The following is a 23008-nucleotide window of genomic DNA, read 5'->3' as shown; positions in this document are numbered from 1 at the left end:
TTTAAGTGACTGAGTTACTTAAACACACTAATCCAGGGACCCCTAAAACCATCCTACACAACCAAGGGTGGACAAAGTGTACAATAACAATAAATACAAGTATCATTACTTTCAATTTATTGTGTGGAAACCTATGATTACTACTGAATATCCATGTACTTTGCATGAAAAAGTGTGAATTTGATACACATTTGTCTAGTAGTCACCATTGTGTTTTACCTGTAAACATTTGGGATCCCAGTTATGCGTTGAAACACATTTTGGTTAGGGCGCTATAAGCGAAGGAACCCCTGAATCCTTCCCTTGCAGTAAAGTGTGGATAAGGGGTACCTTTAGCAGTAAAGAAAAATATCAAAAGGGTTCTTAAGTTGTGTTCAAATCTAAGATTACAGACAAAGACAATATTTCATGAAAATACACATTGACATAGATTTTGCTAGTTAACATCTTTTTGTCACACGTTTCTACTTAAGAAAGGGCAAACACCTCAGAACAAGTGGTGTCACAGATTACTGTGACAACGTGGGGCCAGAAACCATTCTGTAAAAACACAGGGTTATGTGTGACAAACATCGTCCAACTTATCTATTCGTGTATATTTACGGGTGAAGCTGTGGTCGAGTGGATAAAAGTGGTGACATTTAAAGCAATGAGGCTTAGAGATCGGGAAGTTCCGTGTTCGATTCGCCGCCGGGTCATAGTAAGGTGGGTTTTTCATTCAAGAGCTATCTACGGTTTCCCAATCTGAAATGATTTTTTAATTGAAAAGATTCCAAATTTGAGTTAAAATGTTGAATTGGAAGCCACCCGACGTGTAGGTTGTAAGGTTTCTCCCACAGTTGTGGTCTCTTATGTATCATAAAAATAACTGCTGATTTTGATCATTATTATTATTATATCATTAATGGGTTAGATTGTCGCGGTTCTGCAACATGTAGAAACACACATTTCTTCACTTTGTGAAGTATGTTCACATATTTTAAGCACACATGAAAACAAGTAATTTATAGTTGAAATTGTGCTTTATCTGTTTTGTTTTACCTGTGATCACATTTGAAAATAGTGTATTTTCATAAGGGTATGTAGAGATTCCTAATATTTCACTTCTCAAATAATGTAGTATTTTATGTGTTTGTCACAAGGGTATGTACATCCGTACTAAATTGACTAGCAGCTTGGGTAAAATTTCACTAGTGAAATTAGTAACCACTTCCGTTTAAAATAACTAGTCCTATCTCATATTTTGCAAATGTCATGTGATCTGCTGTAACTATAAATACCTTCATTCTCAATAGCATCTGCCAACATTTTTTGCAGACAGATATTTAGATAGATATTTGAATATTTTACAGACATTATTCATATATAAACATATTATATTATTATTAAATAATAAAGACATATGATATTTAACAAAGATATTTTGCAGATAGTGACATATGTAACGTTTAAGTTTAATGAAAAGAAAGAGGATCTCTCACATTTAACAACCCCTTGACTTTTAGTTAAAGGTTCTCTCCCCATTACTTCTTTATGGGAATCTGAATAAATCAAAGCATCATTCTAGGAGTGCCCTGGTTGGCTTGAATTATGTAATGACAGGAATTACATGTCATGAATATTAAAACAGTGATTCGACTCAATGGGTCACTTTTATGCTGCCATTTGTAAGGGTTACATTGCTCTTAATCTGTTTAGAGCCAGTTTGATGGCTTTTCAAAGTGACATGAATACAGAGGTTTAAAGTAAATCAATATGTTAGGATGCTTGAAATCTTAGAGCCCTTGGACAATTTAACTGATGGAGGTGAGTAAATTGAAGGTTTAATGCTCCAGCATTTTGTCATGATATATGTAAGTGTGGGGGGTCACTTGAAAAAAGTAGGGATATATGCAAAATATATTTTCAGAAGCTTCAAATTTAGTGAATATATATTACCTTTTGTTTAACAAAGTTCAAGGAAAACCTGAACAGGTTTTGTTCATTAACCAACACAGAGAGCTGCTTTGCTGTATATAGAATTGGCAATTTTAACTTATTTAGCGATGACTTAGACATATAATTTTAAAAAGAGCATTCAGTGGCAGCAAATACAATGGAGAACTGTCAAACAAGGTAAAATCACACACTTTCCTTTTTTTCACTTTAATTTTCACGCAGTCCTTCCACTAATAGCTAGATCCCCTGACTTTATATCTGCTTCAAACACTACAATCACGATATCTTGGACAGCATGGAATGACATCAGTGATATAGGAGACCCTCCAGTGATAGGTTATGTACCTTACTACCGGACCAACGAAGAAGAAGACTGGAACTCCACAGATAGCGTCCAAGCTAATGAAATGCCAACACTCTCATTTACCTTTAGTAATCTGCTACCAGACACCTTGTATCAGTTCTCTGTGGCTGCAGTAAGAGAAGGGTCATTTGGTGAAGGACCAAAAAGCTCTTATGAATCTGCAAGAACATATTGTCCAAGTAAGTGTTAATTATTGCAAAAGTTTAACATAAACTTTCATCGTGAACTAGCATGATGTGAATTGTTGGCCGATGTGGTGCAAAGTAGGGCAAAGGATTAATACCACTTCCATCCATGCATGCATTTGATCAAAAATCTTACTATTCTACCATCCCATATGAATGAATAAACGGGGAATCAACAGTAATGTAAACAAATAAATTTGGTCACCTTCTTTTTCCCGCCTGTATTACTTATTGTATTGGAAGAAGTGGCTTGTGCGCGGTACCGAAACATAATATGACATCCGTACGGAGGATACTATTGCAATGTATAACCATTAACATTAATACTCTTTTGTTTTATAATATTTAAACACTATTGCACTTCTTACTGGTCATTATGTAATTTAAATCCACATTAATGTTGTATACAATATGGCTCTACAATATAACTCTAGAAGGCCCTTTTAACAGCCACATAATAATGAGGAACGGCCGTAGCTAACCGCTTGATGCTTTAAAATTATTCGTCCCTATATCTCAAAACGAATGATAGTATTTGTTTAAATTGTCCTAATAGTATGCAAAGTTCAGTGAATAGCCACCAACATATTGTTTCATTGTCCTGCTTATGGCATGGATGGTTTTCTATTAACTATTTTCAATTTGTTGAGAAATCATTGCCTTTCACTAGTTTATCCCAGACTTTGTTTCTCGGAAGGACTGATTTCTTCACGGTTCTAGTACTGTTACATTATTTGTTTACCTCACATGTAGAAGTATCGACTTTAAATCTTAAAAGTGGTAATGCTTCTTTTATTGGGTCTAAAATGTTTCATCCAGTTCTAGTGTACACGCATTGGCAGCGTCATTCTTAAGATCTACTCCTTTTTTGCTATTTTGGTTTGATGTGTTCATTACAGTGCCCATAGAGACACAGCCACTTGACGTACAAGCTAGATTAACAGAGGCGGGAAGTAGCACTGTCCTAATCAGTTGGAAGGTTCGTGGATCAACATTCATTTTTTACATCAACTTTTGGGTCATTTCAAGGACAGCCTCCTGCGATAGCGTCCAGAAATATGTTTGAAACATCTTAACGCTAATATTTTGAAAATTTATCTGTTGTTACGTCTAGGTATGTCAGTCAAAACCTAACTGTAGAAACGTTCACACTGGTGTAATGGATAAGCTTTCATCACAATACTACGGAATACGGGCATCTCGTGTCAAAACCTGCACCGTGAAAGAAAATATGTACTTGATCTTGTCATTCTACTGCATGATCTACTGTGATTAACAGGTTTTTCCCTAGAGCAATTTTTCAGTTTAGACCTCCAGCGAGATGGATGACGTTAGCTACATAACGAGGACTGGAAAAGACATACATACATGCAAACACGCACATGTACAGTACACGTACACAATGATAATTCTGTGTCTACATTAGGTAATTTTGGTTCCGAAATCATTTTTTTTCAGGTACCAGATGAAATTTCTCTGAACTGCAATGCTTCTCTAATAGGTTTCCTTATCTATATCAGTGATTTTGAGACCAAAGAGATACTAGAGGTTGTACAGGTGATGGATCCAAATGTGAAAGGGTATATTTATGAGAATCTTGGCAAGAATATCTACAACTTTCAAGTTAAACTGGTGACGGACGCTGGGTATGGCCCCGTGAGTGAATTAACTGAATATGCAAGAATCTCTGTGGCTGGTGATGTCACAGATCAACAAGGTGAATCTTTTTATTTTTCGTTGATAAAATCAACATTTAAGAGCCATGGAAGGGTCACTTGTCATGTACAAATACTCAAGAACCCATCGTAACATTTGTGTTACCTTCACATCTAAACAATTCAAACTATTACAATGATCGATCTGTGATTAAGTACTAATACAGGGTATATGTGAAACATTGTAACGAGAAGAAATCAGTGTTATATTTGGCACTGACATAATGAGGAGTACATTTTACATTTGAGAGTAATTGTATAGTTATGTGTTTCTAAACGACCATTGTTTACTGTCATCGTGCCGAGCAGAAGTGTAACATTCTAGTAAACTATACCGCCGAATTACAAACTATGAGTCACTTTGTCGACTTTGCATGACTTGAACATGTCACTTATTTACACGTGTTTGATCATTCACATTGGTCATATTTGTGAGTCTCGAGTCAAATGTACGATAGTGATTTCTCGTCCCTGGTCTCATTAATCTTTGTTAAACTAATTGATGTTCTAACAATTATTTTACAGGTCACTCCTATTCTATCGTAATTGTTGTGCTGATTGTCTTAATAACACTGACCTTGTTGATTGCCATGCCGGTTGTATTGCTCGTGTACAGAAGGTAATGTTCGTAAGCTTTTATTACTAATTGTGATGTTGTGACTTTAAAGCTGCATTGAAAACCATGAGAATACAAATGTTACTTTATAAAACCGATTGCACATGGTAAGATGAAAAAAGAAAATTTATATTTAAACGTTTCCTGTTGAAAGAAAAAATCCTATATTAAATTGTTGGATTTTTACCCATTGGACCATCCAAAAATTGTTATGGTTGTAATTGCAAACACTGCTAAAATTTGAGCAGCGCTACGTATGTGTAAATATACCACGTGTTTCATCGATACTTGCAATGTTTAAAAACTAATGCAACACATTTGCCGGTGTTACACAATTGTCACCAACTGGAAGGCCAAAGTAGTTCACATTGTTTTGTGACAATCGTGTTCAAGGATAACTTTTAATGATTTTATAGACAATGATTAATATTTGACATATATACTTTACATTAAATGTAATAGATTGTCTGAAAGGATGTTTAGCAATGTTATTCCTTACAAAAAAATGCCTCGCATCTCTGAAAAGGATATTTTTGGATTACTTTCATTCTAGCAACAGACTTTCCACATTCATTACTAGTTAGATCAGCTATTGTGTATTGCTTCCAAATCCTCGTATGTGGATTAGTATGTCTTATAGGTTACATAGATGTGACAACATGCAAAACACTGTATTAAGCAAAAGAGATTTTGACAGAGTACAAGATTACCTTTGGAAAACAAGTAAGATTGAATGATACGATTAATAAAAAAAAATTACCATGTTATATAGAAAAAGTCTGACTATGTATTCTGACTGCAGAACAAACATAATTAAAAAATTAAAATTAAAACATGACGTATCTTTGTTTCCAGTTCTTTTTATTTTGTGTCTATTTTCTCCAGACATTCAAACAGAGCACATACTCAACAAATTAAACATACAAATGCGACCGAGGAAAAAGATGAAGATTATGCTGAACCATGTAAGATATGAAACGCATTTATTTCATGATATCTACTCAAAAGTTGAAAGGAATGTTTGGCTTTGAGTTATGTTGCAAAGTTGAGGTTACAAACCTGATGCATGTGTTAGCATTAATGATTATGAAGCAAAATATACGAACATTTTAAGAGCTGTTCAAAATTATTGTTTACATTTGTTTTCATAGAAATAGTTCAAAAGTAAATGAAATGACCACGAACACTTTTTCAGATTTAATTTGACTCATAGAAGAGTTTACTTATGTTTCACTATATTAGTCATAAGAAACTGATGGCACCCACCTTCCTCAAAGCATATGATGAAATTGCCAAAGTAAGAAATGTAACAATCACTTCGGTAATGGCTTGTTAAACACACTCTCATCACAATTGTTCCTGGATGTATTCCTTCAATAAATTATTTAAACTTATGTTCCCTTTGACAATCAGTTGTTATAATACCTATTAAAGAGACCACTGTTCAGATATATATATATATATATTGAGTTTTAACAAGAATCATTATTGAGGCCCAAGTATTCCACAATGAATGGAAAACATATTCAATATATTTTTATTTTTTTATTTTATTTTTATTCAACTCTCATTTTAGTACAAACAAAAACGACAATCAACATGTATCATCTTGCTTTGTGAACACAAAAATAATTCGAATACATATAATCCCATGCAATGGGAAAATATATCTTTTAGTAATGTTCAATGTTAATCCCCAATAAGTTTACCCAAGGCTCCCAATATCGGTCCCAATCAATTTTCATACTAGATCTAAAAATGCATTTCTGTAAGCTAAAGTAACCTTTCAAAAAGTCAAGCAATCCAAAAACAGATGGAATTTGTTTTTTCCGTTTACAATTAAAAGTATATTTTTTCACTAGAATAACAATCAAACTAAACATACAGTCATGATTACAACCAAATAATACTCTTTCTACCTTATTAATATTTAAATCAATACTAGCATTGGTCAAAATATTATTGAGAAACTCCCACAATATACTAACAAAAGGACAGAAAAAATAAATGTTCAATTGTCTCAACAGTATTGTAACAAAAGTTACATTGATCAGAATCTGCTACATTAATAATGCGCAAATAATAATTGCAAGGAATAAGCCGATGAATAATTCTATATTGAAACCATCTTATATTAACATCATTGGAACATTTAAATGGAATGAGACAATATAATGACCAATCTTTATCCAAAATCATAATATTCAATTTCTCACACCATTTTGATAAAGCCTTATTCCTAACGACTGATGAATGTAACAAATTATTATAAACATATCTGCAAATACATTTTTGTTTAGATATCAATAGCCAATAAAAATTGATGACGGGTCTCGGTAAACTGTAATTAAGCATTCCAAAAAGCTTATTCCAAAAAGATTTTATAGCATTTATCAATCCATAAAAAAAAATTGAACGCACATTATAAATATTGATAAATTGATTATAACTAAGAAATGTACCATCTTCTGATATTAAATCATTAATTATATGGATTCCACTATTAATCCAGTGCCGATATAAAACCGGCTTCCCGTCAACCTTTATTGAACTATTGTTCCAAATAGGCTGATATAGAATTAAATGATGATCATTGCTAAAAGCATAATTATAGTTTACCATATAATAATGGAATAAGTAAAAAACGTCTTTCCAAAAAATATTATCAAATACAATGCTATACTGTTTAATAAAAAAATAACCATTCATTATATCATCTGTAATAGTGAAGCCATATTTACTAAGATACCAAGCACCAAGACAATTTTCCCGGTATTATTGTCAAACGGGCGACAAAAAACAAGTAACTTTCAAAGCCACAGTGTGACTAAAAATATCAGTCATTCTAAAACTGCCTTCAACATAATCATGAATAACCTGTTGTCTACTAACTCGATGAGGTTTATTCTTCCAAATAAACTTGAAAAATAAAGAATTCAAATCTTTCAAGATGCTATCCGACAAATTAGGTAATGTTAACAAATAATAATTCAAATGAGGTAAGATAATTGATTTAAAAACCGTTACACGACCCAACGTAGTTAGATTACGCTTTGACCAAATGTTTATCAGATGCCTAATTTTATTTTCTGCCTTGCGTAATTTACTGAAATCGTTTTATCCAGATCAGTATTAAAAATAATTCCAAGTATAGTGAAATCTTCTCCCTGGTTCCAACAAATGTTCCTCTCTTTACAAAAAAAGATCAGAAGACCCTTTCAAACTACCAATTCCAACCAAAATAGATTTATCCAAATTCATTGTTAGGCCAGAAAAACTACCCAAAAAATAACGTCCGTTTAGAAGATTTTGAAAGAAACTCATAGTACCATCAATTAAAGACGTTGTATCGTCCGCATATTGAGTCATTTTATATTCATAACCCCCAAAGTCAAGACCACGAATAGACACATCGTTATTAATATAAATACTCAAAAGCTGAGCAACGAGGTTAAAGAGACAGGGTGACAGCGGGTCACCCTGTCTACATACTCTTTCGATTGTGAAATAATTACAAAATGTACCATTTACCAAAACCGTTGAAGTCATTTTATTATAGAGTGTAACGAACCACCTTAAAATAGAAGAACCAAAATTAAATAGTTGTAAAGCTTTTTTCAATAATACTAAAAGCCACCGAATTAAAAGCTTTTTCAATTACAAATAAAAGTCCTGGATGATGTACTTTTTCAAGATTAAACATTGTATCATAAATAGTACGGATACAATCACCTATATATCTACCTTTCATTAAACCATATTGTTCAAACGAAATAAGCTGAGAAAGAACAGAGTTTATTCGATTAGTAATGCAAGCTGACGCAATTTTATAAGAAACATTAAGTAGAGTTATAGGTCTCCAATTACTCAACAAATTCCTAGGTTTATCACCCTTCAGTATAATTGAAATTACCCCCAGTCGTTGTGTAATAGATAATAAAGAATTATCATAACCATAATTAAGAGATCTAATCAGAAAATGGCCTAAGTTCAACCAAAAATACCTATAAAACTCTACAGTAAAACCATCTGTTCCAGGAGACTTATCGTTTTTCATTTTCTTTAACGCATCATAAATTTCCTTATACTGTAATGGACCTTCTAGTGACTCCGATTCTGAAATAGTCAAAACACTATAATCACCCAACAGCACCGTTTCCAAGTCAACATCATGTAAATCATTTTCATGTGAATCATATAAATTGCTGTAAAACATAAACACTTCATTTTGAATTTCATTTTGTGTATAAATATCAATATTTTCCTTGTTAGTTAGATGGGTAATTAATTTTGTTGACGCATTACGTGCTTCCAGATTAAGAAAATACTTCGAGGGTTTTTCGCCCTCCTCAATCCATTGAACCCTAGAACGAATTCTAAAGCCCGCCATATTTTTCTCTCTAATTTTTTCCAATTCGTTTTAAAGTTTCTCCAGTTCATCCCTCATTATTACATTATTAATATCTTCCATCCTATTAATCTCGCCTAGCAGAAAGGTTTTTCTCTCATTATTATTTGTTTTCCTGTACGAAGCGTAAGAAAATCATTTCCCACGAAGGTTAAGAAGAATCATTTCAAACAAAAATTGATCATTTATTACAAAATGAATATCTCTTTTAGAAATGGAATGAATATTCTCTATATTATGGATCAAACAGGCGTATTGATCTATGGTATCCCTAATTTTATCTGTAATCGTACATTGGTCATCATCAAGTAGTGAATTGTTAAATTTCCAATACCGTCTCCCTATCTTGATATTAAAGAAATTAAACGTAGTGCTAATTAAAGAGTGATCAGACCTATATCCATATAAAATAGAAGAGTTTACTACAATATTCATTAACCCAGAAGAAACCCAAAAAAATCTAAACGACCTTGCTTAAATTAATTCTTCTGACACCAAGTAAACTTCTGTTCAATTGGATGATAAACCCGCCATACATCTACTAAATCATAATTATCCATAAGATCTAAAATCACTTGTTTAGACAAAGAATTATTAATATGTTGATAATTAAATGTGTCCATACTTTGATTAAGTGTAACATTCCAATCTACTACAATAATACAATGATCTGTATAGAAATCCTCTATAATATCATGCAAATTATGAAAAAAAAAGGATGGAGTGTCGGCATTGGGATCGTAGATTAGAATAAAAGTGATATTATAACAACCCATATTCAAAATCATAGCAATATAATTTCCCTTTTGCCGATAGCTCAATTCGCTCGATTATATAATCGAAATCATTATTTTAAAAAAAATCGCAACACCTCTAGCGTTATTTGTACCAGGGGCAATATAACAATCCGCATCCAAATCCTTTTCTATAGTGTCAATAATACCCAGATCCCAATGAGTATCTTCCAAACAATAAATATGGTCCTTTTTTATTTTTAAGAAAATCAAAAACATCACTCTTCTTATTAGTGGCGCGTAACCCACGGCAATTCAAAGACGATATTATAATTTCACCCGCCATTCAGGGTAAGAATATCAAAATCGAAATCAAAGCTAACCATAGCATGTAATACAATTACTTTTTTCTCATTACATATTATCCATAACACATTGATGTTGTACTTTAATGTCAATATATTGAGAGTTATTTTTGGAAAAAAACATAAACAAACATATAAATTACAATGACCCACACAAAACGTAAACGACATAGAACAAAAGCAAAGATTTCTCACCACAGCTCCTGTTTTCCACAGTGTCTATCTCAATTTTTTTTTAATAATAGTCCTCAAAAATTTCAAGGCAATGTTCATGAAAAGAAGTATTATCCATAACACGTATCATGATTAATTCCATGATAAATTCCATAATAAAATACAGAATAGACATGATAGTATTGTTCCAATCCATGATTAAATACCCAAATATCAATCTCACTGCGTAAACGTAATAAACATACAAAATAATATCTAAAATGAGCTCTATAATGATGAGCTTGATAATAACATTAATCTTCATAGTGAACTCCACAAAACAGTCTTCAATCAACATGAAGAAGTTTCTGTCGAGAACCATCTTCCTTTACAACAATTGGCGAAGCTGGGGCAGTCCATGGGATAAAAGCATGTTTTACCCCTGGTCTATATTTAACAACCTCTAGGCTTTGACGCAGTTGCTTTCTTGCATCTCGCACTGTTGGGGTCACATCATCCGTGATACAAAATTTATTTCCTCTGTAAGTATTTCCCTTCAAAGCTTGGCTGAATGTAAAATCTCATCACGGTCAGAATAACGACTAAAGCACACCTGGATCGGTCTGGACTTGATGTTCCCGATCACTGGACCTCTTGGTATTCTATGAGCCCTTTCGATATCTTTTTCATTGACCTCCAATCCCATCAAATCCTTGACAATTTCCTTTGTAATCAAGCGCTCAGAAGACCGGCGTTCTCTTAATTCAAATGCTTCCGGAATACCATAGAAAATCAAGTTCTTACGACGTTATCGATTTTCTAACATCTGAACTTTAGAAAGAATCGAATTCACTGCCATCGATAGTTTTTCATCTATTTTAGTTACCTCTGTCTTATCTGCTTTAAGTTTATAATCAGCTTTAACCTTCTCTACAGCATTCTCCCTCAACTCAGCCGACTCTGCCATATCAGTAATCGCTCCATTCATCGACATCAGCTTCTCCTCCATCATTAAAAGGCGTTGATTCAAAGTATTTAATTGTTTAGGCATAGCTTGTAGCTTGGATAGTTGTTCCAATAAACAGTCCAGTTTCTCGTCCATTGTCCTGCTTGTTTTCTCTTTGTTCGTAACTAACTAACGTACTTCACCGACAATATAGTGTCCTGACGGAAATGGTATAGTGTCCAACAGTGTACAAGCATGGCATACGTATAGGCTATATAGCAATATAGTGTACATTTCCATAGCCTATATAAGCCTAGGTTACACTCTTACGTTTTGTTTTCTCAAACCAGGGTTTCTGTATATCAAAATATCATCAAAATATCCACAGTTTCGCCTTTATATCCTTACAGAGCATCCATAACAATCACAGATACGGAAAAAAAATACAAGACTACATATAAAGCAAATAAAACAGGAGCTGTGTTGACTGTGACGTTCACCTAACGACAGCCATCTTATCTTCTTATCTTCATAGATTTTCCGGATGAAGCACAGTATCTTCCCCTGAAAGAGGTGACCAAGGACAGTCTTCATCATAACTATGAAGGTCTTAACCTCAAATCTGATATTCAGAAGGAACCTTTGGAGACAGAATATTTGTCTGTGGAATCTGATGCAACAGCTCATAAATCATCTACAGAAATAAATCAAACTGATCAAGATGGTTATGAGATTCCCAATGTGCCGGAGGAATCCACAGCAATTTACGTAAACTAGAGACTAATATCAGGTGCTTATATCGCCCAGTCCATGACAATTTATATGATTCTGTTAGTAGGACATTTATTTGGTTTTGAGTTGGTATAGTTTAGTGATTGTAACGTTAAGTTTGACATGAAAGTAATCGTAAAGGGCGTCAAGAATCAAAATGTACAAAAAAATATTGTTATCGTTGATCATCATATAATTTTATTACCCCACATGTGAACGAGAATATGGTGTTTTTATATGTTTTACACACATAGCTCCATAATAACATCAATGAGATCAAGAACCGTTCGGTTATTGGGTTGTACTTACCCTTTTGAAAGTTCTCCCATTATAAAATGTGCAAGTTTCTTTTTCTAAAATCAAAGTTTAATTTCTATAAGCAGTATTTCGTTTAGAAAAATTTAGATAACCGTATCTTACATACTACACATTTAACTGATTATTTTAGTGATACCAGCACATCGTAATCATTAGTGTCGTTTGTGTTGATGCCCTTTAATGCCATGCATGCTTGTAAGTGTTGGGCGAAATATATCGAATGCTTTATGGTATACCCTAGGATGGTAAGGACCTTGTAGAAGCGACTGTTAGTGACAAACCCTTGCAGGGTAAAATAAGAGGTGTCGTCTGGAATTTAGATAGTTTGTTTGTTTGTTTGTTTCTCGCGGGTTTTAAAATGTATCTTGTGAATGATAAGAATGTAGCTCAGAATGATGAAACCGTACCGAATATGCATTGTGACCATTATTTATTTGCGAGCGACATAAGTAATGTTACGTACACAACCTGCTCTTTTAAGTTAAAAACAGCTATCAGCTATCCCAGATGATCATTCCAAGAGAAACAGAGCTAAAGACCCACATTGTATAAAGCCTTTAACGAACGGGTGATATAAAAAAGTCTATACTTCAATAACGAAGTTTGTTTGTAAGTGAACAAGAAAAGTGGATACTGAATTAAAAAGAAAACTATAACAGAAGAACAATTAAAAAGAAGAACATTTTACGAAACTGTGGTTCTTCTGTAGTAGATATACCCTAATAATCAATTTATTGAACCACATTAGTAGCCTGGAAAGCCATGATTTTATTTTATTAGAGCATTTCTTACGACATCTAGTTCATTGATGTGAAAGAAGGTGTAGAACTGTGTCAGTCGAATGGTGCAGTAGGATTGCAGGCCCGTATCCAGTTGGGCGTTGGGGGCGCGCGCCCCCGGGTAAGAAAAAGAGGAGAGAAAAAAAAAGAGAAGAAAAAAGGGAAAAAGAGGGGGGGAGAGGAGGAGGAAAGGAAGTAAGGGAAAAGAAAAAAGAGAAAAGGTGGGAGTAAAAGAAAAAAAACGCTAAGACACCGGGAAGAGAACGAGGAACAGTTACATCATTATAGCCTGATCCCTATTATACACAGGGTAGCCAGTGACGGATCGAGGATTCGGAAGGGGCGTGTGTAACATAGTGTACTCGTTCTACAGTATTGTATTTGACACCACCCTTTAGAAACCACAATGTGTCCTGTTATTGTAACCATCAACCTACCCTAAAAAGCAGGGGGCTGACGTCACTGTTAGGAATGTTTGTATATGACGCATGTTAGTAGAAGTAGTTAAGAGCAATGAGTGTGTATAATGAGACACTCTGAATACAGAAGTCAAAGCTATATCAACTCCTCTTTGAATCATCTCTTGTATAATTATCATCAAGAATATTACAGCGTGCACCTCACCCTACCACTTACACCGACAACTCTTTTTTTTTTACGTTTCCATTTTTCCTCTCTCAATAATATGTATCTATATATATACACTATATATGGTCTATCATAACGTGTGTGTGTATGGACCCCTTAAACAATTGTACAATGGTGCTATGAAACCAACTGTGGCTGGTCTCGAACTCGACCGAGTCGTCGGGGAACATGACGCATTTCGGGAAGGGGGCGACCACCCCCCCCCCCCCGAGCATATTGTTTTTTTATGATATCGCTGGTAATTTCAAAATAGAAAATGCTTAGATACAACTAACAAGGCCTGGGAAGTGTCATTTCCAGCGATCTGGGAGGCATTTTCGGCCAAAATTTTCTTGTACGCTTCGCGCCAACTCATGGTCGCGCTACGCTTAGATGGTTTGCCTACAGACTTTGCCCCTCCCTTGGCAAATTCCTCGCTATGCGCGTGTTCGAGTTTGTAAAGCAAACAGCAGATATCAAATCATATCAGTGAGCACGAGAATGGCGTTCCAGGATGAACAGCTTCAAAACTGTATGTGTGTGTAGTCAAAGGCGAAGGGGCCCAATTTGATTTGGGGAGCTGTAACGACTTGCCCGAAAAATATAACCAACATTTTTCGCGTTCAACATGTTAAAGTCAATATCATGTAAGCAAGCATCGGTAATTACATCGCATGCTATCGTGTACCGTACGGTCCGTGAAAGTTGCGCAGTGCACCGCGGGATGCCCATCTAAACAACGAAATGTCTTTTGTAGATGAAGAAAAAAGCATGGAGGTCCAATTATGTCAAAACTTTCTTTTACATTAGTAATGGCTTAATTAGTCGGCCAAGCTTAGAACTTTATTTTAATTACCAAGGAGATGATTTTTAATAAATTTCCTTTAAATGTAGCTATGTATTGGAATTTAATTTTCTTTCAGTAGGTGCCCGAATAATTCTCAGCATATTGCCAGAATTTTCAGTCAAAATATTGGGGGGGGGGGGGTTGCAGTCCGCGCCTCCTACGACTATGTGTGTAGTGTTCGGTTTCGAAAATATCTGGTATTTGTTTCATTTCCTTCAACGAAGTTTTATAATAGCCGTTATAAGAGGTTTTAATATTTGTACACCAATAAATGAACTGTGTCTGAATTTTAAAAAAATATCCTGACCAACATTCTTTATCATACTTCCCTCTACTCGTGCAATTTTGGCCGGTCTGTTAGGGGTTCAAGGAGGTTTTTCTATATAGGTTGTCCATAGATGAATTTTTTTTTTGCAACATAATGGGTATGTTTTGAAGTGAGTTTATTCACGAGAAATGTGAATTTTCAAATTCTGAACAAATAATGGGCTTAAAACCTTCCAAAGTGGGGCTGTCGGGTATTGTGGGCCGCGACGTAGAATCACCTACAAAAGCAATGATCCACAGGACATGCGATGAGGTCGAACATTATGTGTGACTGGTGACAATCTTCAAAAAGGTTATGGATGGAAAAAAGACTATTGGGAAATACTTGGTTCTCGGGCAAAAAGTGTACATCTGGTTGGTCATTTTCAAGCCCGGAAAGTGCCATTTCCGTTGATCGGGGGGGGGGGGGGATTGGAAACCTTCAATTTGTCTTCTTTTCATTTTATGGAATATTATATAAAATCCCTTAAAGTGACAATCAAGAGATATTACAGAGTTATCCCTTTCTATATGCTTTAGTCAAAAGTACTATTCATTAAGACCTATACCACGTTTTGTTTGTTTAAGCCTTCGTGATAAAATGATATTAGTCCTTTCAATTAGTCAGACAGTCAAATCTCTAACACACATGAAATGGGTTTATATACTGGGAATCACATGACACGAAAGAGCCAATCCTGGTACAGAGAACAAACAATACCAAAGCCTTCGATGATGAAACTGTGAGGTAAATTAGATATTAGTTTCGGCTTAAGACATGCATAGAAATAATAAGAAATGGCTTAGAGTTTAGTATATTTAAATTTTCTGAAACCTTTGAGAGATAAAAGGTAAGTTTATTGTGATTCTAACACTGTTATGTGATTTCTGACACTCCTGTGTTGATTAATGAAACTGACAGAAAAATCTATGTTATGACTTGAGGGTCGACGTATAGTTCAACTGGGATTGTCAATTGGTACTCCACACAATTCATTACCACCGAATAGTTGTTCAATGGAATTGAATATTAACTTTCAATACATTGACATCATATGTTTTGGTTGGGGGGGGGGGTGCGTGATGCTGAGGGGGCATTTCTCAGCATAATACAACAATATTGTATGCCAGAGTTGTGTGACTTTACAGCTTTCTCTTTTCTGACGTTCATTGAGAGCCTACAGAAGACAAAATATGGGTACTAAATCCACAAAAACAGCACAGTTATGATGACAACTAGTTACGGAAACAACCTACGTGGAAAATATGGTGTATGGCATCATCTTTTTTAGCAATATAACTGCCGAATCAGCAACATAAACAGTCGATTACGCCATCGATATAAATACTACTTACCATTTTAGTGTCACACACTTAAATGCATCACATAGAGTTCGAGAGAATTAATGACTGGCGAGCAATCATTATGATAAATCATATTTTGAAATTGTCCAACTCATTCCTCCTGTTTACTTGTGATTGAATGCTAATATGAATTACTTTCAGGCAACCAAATATTGATCTTTATTTGGTGATAAAATCTTGAAGGGTGTTTTGATAGGATAAGTCTTCTTTTTTTAGGAATCCTCAAAAGCTTTGATAAAAATTTGACAATCAAACCTAACTCTAATTCTAATTATATGTCTAGTTTATAAAGTAATATCCACAATGTAGTTATTTGGTGGGCATGAATTGATAAAATGAAATATGAGACAATTATTTACAACTCTTTATTACCAACGAAGTAATTGCATCAAAATGAAGGTGTTTAAATTTACATTCATTAGCCAGCTGGAACAAGAATTAACGGAGCAAGTAATAGATTTTCCGAGGAGTTCTACGATTTTTGTTCCCGTTAGTCGTTTTTCTTTAACTCCAGTCAAACTATAAAGAGCCTGACATGTTCAGTTGTGTATAGCCAATGCCTAAGACTGAAACGTTCAGCTATGAATGATATTGTTCATAATCACTCTAATAGGCAGTACAAACCATGAAAATAGCTTCAACTCCCATTAAAATCCATATAAGAAGGATCTTTTCACAAGTCCTTTCTTAATTTTAATTTAATTTATGAATACAAATTAGCTAAGTATGCACATTGATGAAGTGATGTTGGTTACTGCCTAATTTTCTGTTATATTATTCTTTTGTTGTTACCATCTTCGTTTCAAGGACACTGAACACAGGTTTGGGGCCTAAGGATAGTTTTGGAAATAATTGTATTGTCTTCTTTGAAAAGAGGAACAACACATTATACAAATGATATATGTGGGCTTGTAATAAGGGGTTAGCTTATTCAGGTTTCAAATGAGAAATTTTGAAGAGCGCAAAACTCTGCGTCATAATTTTGCACATTTTTAATTTTCTCAGATTTATCAAATTCCAAATGTGCATGTATATCTTGGAAAACGAAAAGAGCTTTTCAACAGATTCTGAAGAGATTACCACACATAACAAATGTACTAGAATATGCTTCAAAATTTAAAGGTGTCCGTAATACTTTCAATATATATGCTATGATTCTGTAGATTATCATAAGCAGATTGTGTCAGTCGCATGTTTCTTGTTGACAGCCGGTTACCCAGAAAATACCATTAGGAAACAAGTTTGCTGGAGTGAATAAACTTAGACGAACTTTCGTATCTAGTTTGACACACATTACCATCCATCTGTTAGAACAGTCACCTGCAACCATAACGGGACTTTGCATCCCTGGCATATGATAAATCTCTAGCTGACCCTTCAGTCTACCTCTCGATTGTTTTTTCACTGTCATTGCTGGTGAAGGGTAATACAACTAACCGGACCAGCATTTTCTCTTATGTGTTGTGTTTGCAGTGGTAACTATTATAACAGTGCGGTGATGCATCATGTCGTTACGAAATACCTGTCAGGAACACTTCCACCGAGAGGGGATATTCCAGTACGTCATTAACCTGCCCCAGAGACTCATATGCCTAAAAAATAGCGTGTTATGAAAACGAAAGAGCCTGGTGTATACGTCACTACCGTTTGTTTAGGATTGGAGATATCGAGGGACTTGGTGGGGGGGGGGGGGGGAGAGAATCAACGAGGAAGTTGACCACAGCCAACAGTTCCGGTATAGCCTGTAGTTGCGGATATTCTGCGCTGTGTACTGATGACAATGTATTGTCACGGAAATGGCTCTCTCTCTCTGTTGGTAAAACCACAGTTACTCGGAGAAAGATACTTTTTCAGCTATAATGCTATTAGAAACACTATTAACGCACTAACTGCCGCCTACACACATATCGGTCGTGCGGAAAAGTGCCTAACCGTAACGTATTAAAACGGACCTGTAATTGAAGTTCTCTGGACATCACTGTTCATTGTGTGAGTCTTTTACAATCTGCAAGAGTGGATTGTTGCAGTGTTTTTGCACAGGAAAGCAGAAAATTGACTAAGGAGCTATAAAACAAGACCTTGTTACGTCAGGTATTGTCTAAACGATATTATTATTCTGCATTCTTCGTAGCTACTTACGCAAACGCTAGTGTACTTGTAAGGACTGTTAATACTGGTCTAACTTAATAATGTAGCTGGTGGAAGCCTAGGTGTACGTCTAGTCTGCATATATACATTGACTAACCGCCGGGTTATAATGAATGAACACTAGAAACGCGCTTGTGGCATAACAGGAAATACTGACTTCTAATAATGGATCATGCACAGAAGAAGGATAGGCTACCTCAGTGAAAATTTCAAACTAGAAGCACTATAAGGTGATAGGAAAAGCATATTTTGAGAATATGTATGTTACTTTTAGAGTGAATCGCATCTCGACCCAGGCTTAACTATAAGTAGCTCACCTGCAGGCATCCATGATTTCTGGGAAAGACACCGCTAAAGAATGGTCACTGGAAATACCCTGCCAATATCTCTGAATTTGGGGAAAGTCCTGAACAATAATAATAATTATTATTAGCAAGTACAGCACGTGAAATTTGGGGAGAAACAGCTACTAACTGCCAAGCCGTTTGAACTATGAATTAAATGTACAGTTTTTCATAAGGAGTCAACAAGTATGTATAGCTAATTGCACCCATTTGGGAATTATTTGTCTAATAACTGGACCTTCAACTTTATAACCATATTACTGACATCTTCAGCAAGTCTTCTATGTTTAAATTTTACCAAAGAGCATGCAGTGTTTAGAATAGAAAAGTTTTAAATCTATACAAAATTACCAATTATTTATCAATTACCAGGTAACACTCTTTAAGTAATTTGTGTAGAGTTAATATGTATACTAGGTTGGCAACTATTGTAATGGTACGGGTGGTGCCTTATATTATATAGTGTCATTTGTATGTACCTTTCATCGAGGCATCATCTGAGTAGGGACTTAAACCATTACGTCATCATCCTGCCCCAGGGACTCATATGCCTCAGGATTTCTTAATGACTTCAGGAGGTCCCACAGAGACGCTGAGTTAGCAGTAAAATTAAAATATTATTATTAATATATCAGATAAAACAACTCCCTGATCGAAGCATCCACTGAGTAGGGACTTATACCATTACATCATTATCGTGCCCCAGAAACTAATATGCCTAAAAATAACATGGCAAGAAAACAAAACGACTATGCATAGCACAATGTGTGTATAGGCTTGGCGGAATCAAGAGACTTAGGGAAAAGTCTGTATTGTAAAATATAATCAAATGCATAATTGAGAGGTCTTTTGCCAAATAGTTCAAAGTATTTATGGTTTGAAGTCTTCTTTCCTAAGGGATGTACGTATATTGTGTTGTGGCACTAGGATAGCAGGGACTTCAGAGCTCCAGACAAGATTAAAGCAGTATGGTGAACATTAATGTAATATTGAATGCTATTAAATAGATATGCAGTCTTTCTTATTTTGCATAATTTAAGTACATAATATGTGCGTAATTACTTTAATTTAAGTAAGTATAGGAACGTAATAGCTGGTGCTTCTATTAAACTATGTACATGCAATACAGGGATTTACCAATCATGCATTTATCTCTCCAGAAGAGAAAGCAGGAAATAAAGACTGTTTACATTATTGTCTGCATCTTTCCTTCTTTCCATTTGAATTCGTTGATATAAAGTTGATGCTTTATTCCTATAAACACTGTTGCTTGATTGTGATGTTGTCTTTAAAGACATACTTGACTAGACAAGCAGTATACTTATCAGTATCTAAAAGTGTTGAAACCTTCCCTATTTGTTAAACTTTCAGTACGAGTTAGACTTAACATTTAGTCGATCAAGTAACCAGACCTGTACCAGACATATGCGATAAAACTTCAGCAATTTTAAATTGCTTGCCATAAGAGTATTGTAGTGAACTCCAGTACAGTTTGCACTAATACCTGTAGTAAGTAGGCTCAATGAGTGGGAATGGGTGTAAGAGATACAGCCCCATAGCCCAAGGTTAATTAGTGGGCCCAAGGAAGTAGGTGTTCAAGAGAATAATGTAGAATTTTGTTTAAAATATGAAGACATGAAATATTTGGTGCTTAATAAAAACTGTTCCTGTGGTCTGATCTGGATCTTTATGTCACACCGGGCAGTCATAGTCATACTCAGAGAGATAAGAATTAGGCCGGATTGGCTGTATCTTAAAGTATCTTATCTTGGGTCCCGATTATATTAGAAACATCTTTGCAATTACTGTATACATTTTGTCAAATCTGGCAAACAATTAGTTTAAAATAAAATCACAGTTGGGCAACCTACTAAAGTCACACAGACTAGCTTGTCCACGTTGGAGTTAATGTAAATCAGCAATTAAAGAGAAGTGAAAATCACATATATTTTTCTTATATACATAGAGTTGGAAAGAAGCTCAACTTCTGAGTCAAGCTTGTTACAAACATTACCAAGGGACTTTAGAATAAATTAGTTTCAACGAATGCATCAAAATCAACTAAAACGGTTGCTTTAAAGTACATTGTTTATTTTGGCATGAACTTTATTCACAAGATCACAGAAATCATTCATACCATCAGACTTTGATTGAGAAGAATTACTACGCCTGCAGTGGAAATGTGAAGGGATGTTATTTAAATTATGGTATGTGGATTTGAACTATGGAAAAAGCAATGGAGTCCTCAATGAGTTCACATAATTTAAATTTAAAGCTTTGATTAACTAAATGTTATATGGTTCCAACTCATTAAGAAGAAGAACCCTATTCTGTTCAGGGAAGGTCAAAGGTCATTTGAGGTTCACAGTCTAAGTCAACAATTAAAAACTTTACGAACACAATAACTAAACAATAAAGCTTGGATTTACTCCATACTCATTAAGTGAATCCACTTTGTTGACTGAGAGAACTGTGCTGTTTTTAGTGGAGGTCAAATATCAGTTGAGGTCAACAGAGGTCAAAGTCTAAAAGCGTTCTAACTCAAGAAGGACGACTTGGATTTATTTTGAACACATATAATATTTTTGATCAACCTTATCAAATGAAATACCCTAGTCGTTTTCTATAGAGACGGAAGGTCAGTTGAGGTCAGCAGAGGTCATAGTCTTAAACACTTGTGAGCACAATCACTCAAGAAATGAAAGTTGGATGCACTTCGTTATGTGGACAATATCACTAAAGTGAAAGTAAAATGAACTTTAGACATGGAAGTGTAATCAATACCTCTGGTGGCTTTCTGGTTAGTAAGAGCACCAACAGGGGCATCAATTCTAGTTTACCATAATTCTTTCATCATGAGGTTTAAATTGGAATTTCCTTGAATAGCAGTATGAAACATTCCATTTAGGTACTGTACAGTATGTACTCGAAACCATCTAAGTTGCAATCATTGCACCGGTGAAGCAAGTAGTTGAAACAAGTTGTTCCATTTTTATTCCACAGTTGGAATTTTTGGAAGAAAATTATTAAACCAAGTGGAGAGGATGTCACCTTTCAGGATTCTTCTGGTTATATTTCTTACTCAATCTGGTGTCGTTCAAGGTATAACTACTCACTACCTCAAGTAATTAATTATCAACTGAATGCATCTCTGAGAAAAACACGTTCCACTGTTGTGATGCATGAATTAACAAACTTAAACTTCATGGTCCATGAATTTAAAATCATTGAACATGATTGCTCATATTAGCACATGTTTCCCAGTACCTTAATGAATCCAGCTCTATAGGCCAAAGTATATTCAAGGTAAAATGATTTTGCCAAAGATATATGCTGAATACATAGTTTTAAAAAAATGATCATTTATACTGGAACTTGTACATGCATTTGACTTTGCCACTCAAAGCCCTTCCCTTACTGATAAAATGCAATTATCTACAACCATGCATACCCATGCATGGTTCCAAAGTTGTGAATATTAATTGAGAGTGACTGAGACTCTGGGAATGTTCCTGTTTGTATGCTTAAACAATACTATACTGTAGCCTACTCCAGTGAAATGTAGATATATAAGGATTTGATCAAGTCGATTTGACCATCTAAAGTATTGTAGTTGACAGTATTTTTCAGGAAATGGAAAAATTTATGCCCAAAAATGTTAGGCTAAATGTGCAATGATATTTATGTTTTTTTTTTCTTCTGAAATAAATACGTAATGACAGTAGCTGTCAGAATATCTGTATAGTAATGATGTAGTTTTCCTTCTGTCTTCTGCAAACACTGTTTGTATACTGACTCCCAGAGTTGTTTTCAGAATGGTTTCAGTTACAGAAACCAAGTAAGTTGGACTTCCATGATCAGAAGATTAAGAATATAAATCAAATCTTACAAAGGCACCAACCAGTGTGCAGTGTGTTTTCCATTCTCCGTGTTGGCTGTATGACGTTAAAATAGGGAGGCAAGATTAACCATCAACAGAGCCAACATCCTTTTTGTAGCAAGGAAAAGGAATTGGAAAGGCCTACATTGTATGTAGCAATATAATTGACCCCTCTTGTGGTTGGATGAATTGAATATGT

The 23008-nt window shown here is 34.8% G+C and overlaps 2 protein-coding genes across 5 annotated transcripts in view; both read left to right on the top strand.

Annotated features, from left to right (window-relative positions):
• Positions 1-13845, top strand: part of LOC139982897 (uncharacterized) — a 28130-nt gene extending 14285 nt beyond the window's left edge. Inside the window, exons 11-16 of the mRNA XM_071996056.1 lie at positions 2161-2481; positions 3387-3466; positions 3946-4204; positions 4728-4821; positions 5704-5783; positions 11960-13845. Of these exons, the coding sequence (XP_071852157.1) occupies positions 2161-2481; positions 3387-3466; positions 3946-4204; positions 4728-4821; positions 5704-5783; positions 11960-12201 (1076 nt within the window). The 3' untranslated portion in view covers positions 12202-13845. The remainder of the gene's footprint in view (positions 1-2160; positions 2482-3386; positions 3467-3945; positions 4205-4727; positions 4822-5703; positions 5784-11959) is intronic.
• A 4460-nt stretch (positions 13846-18305) lies between these two features.
• The window catches only part of LOC139982795 (uncharacterized), a 156660-nt gene continuing 151957 nt past the window's right edge, over positions 18306-23008 (top strand). For 2 of the 4 annotated variants that reach the window (XM_071995893.1, XM_071995900.1), the window contains exons 1-2: positions 18306-18528; positions 21933-22031. In XM_071995893.1, coding sequence (XP_071851994.1) covers positions 21974-22031 — 58 coding nt within the window. In that variant the 5' untranslated portion in view covers positions 18306-18528; positions 21933-21973. Of the gene's footprint in view, positions 18529-21932; positions 22032-23008 lie in introns of those variants that run through there. The other 2 variants (XM_071995915.1, XM_071995912.1) reach the window with 2 other exon arrangements.

The sequence above is a fragment of the Apostichopus japonicus genome, chromosome 2, assembly GCF_037975245.1.
Source record: "Apostichopus japonicus isolate 1M-3 chromosome 2, ASM3797524v1, whole genome shotgun sequence".
NCBI classification, from domain to species: domain Eukaryota; kingdom Metazoa; phylum Echinodermata; class Holothuroidea; order Aspidochirotida; family Stichopodidae; genus Apostichopus; species Apostichopus japonicus.
This window is presented reverse-complemented; position numbering and strand designations above follow the sequence as displayed.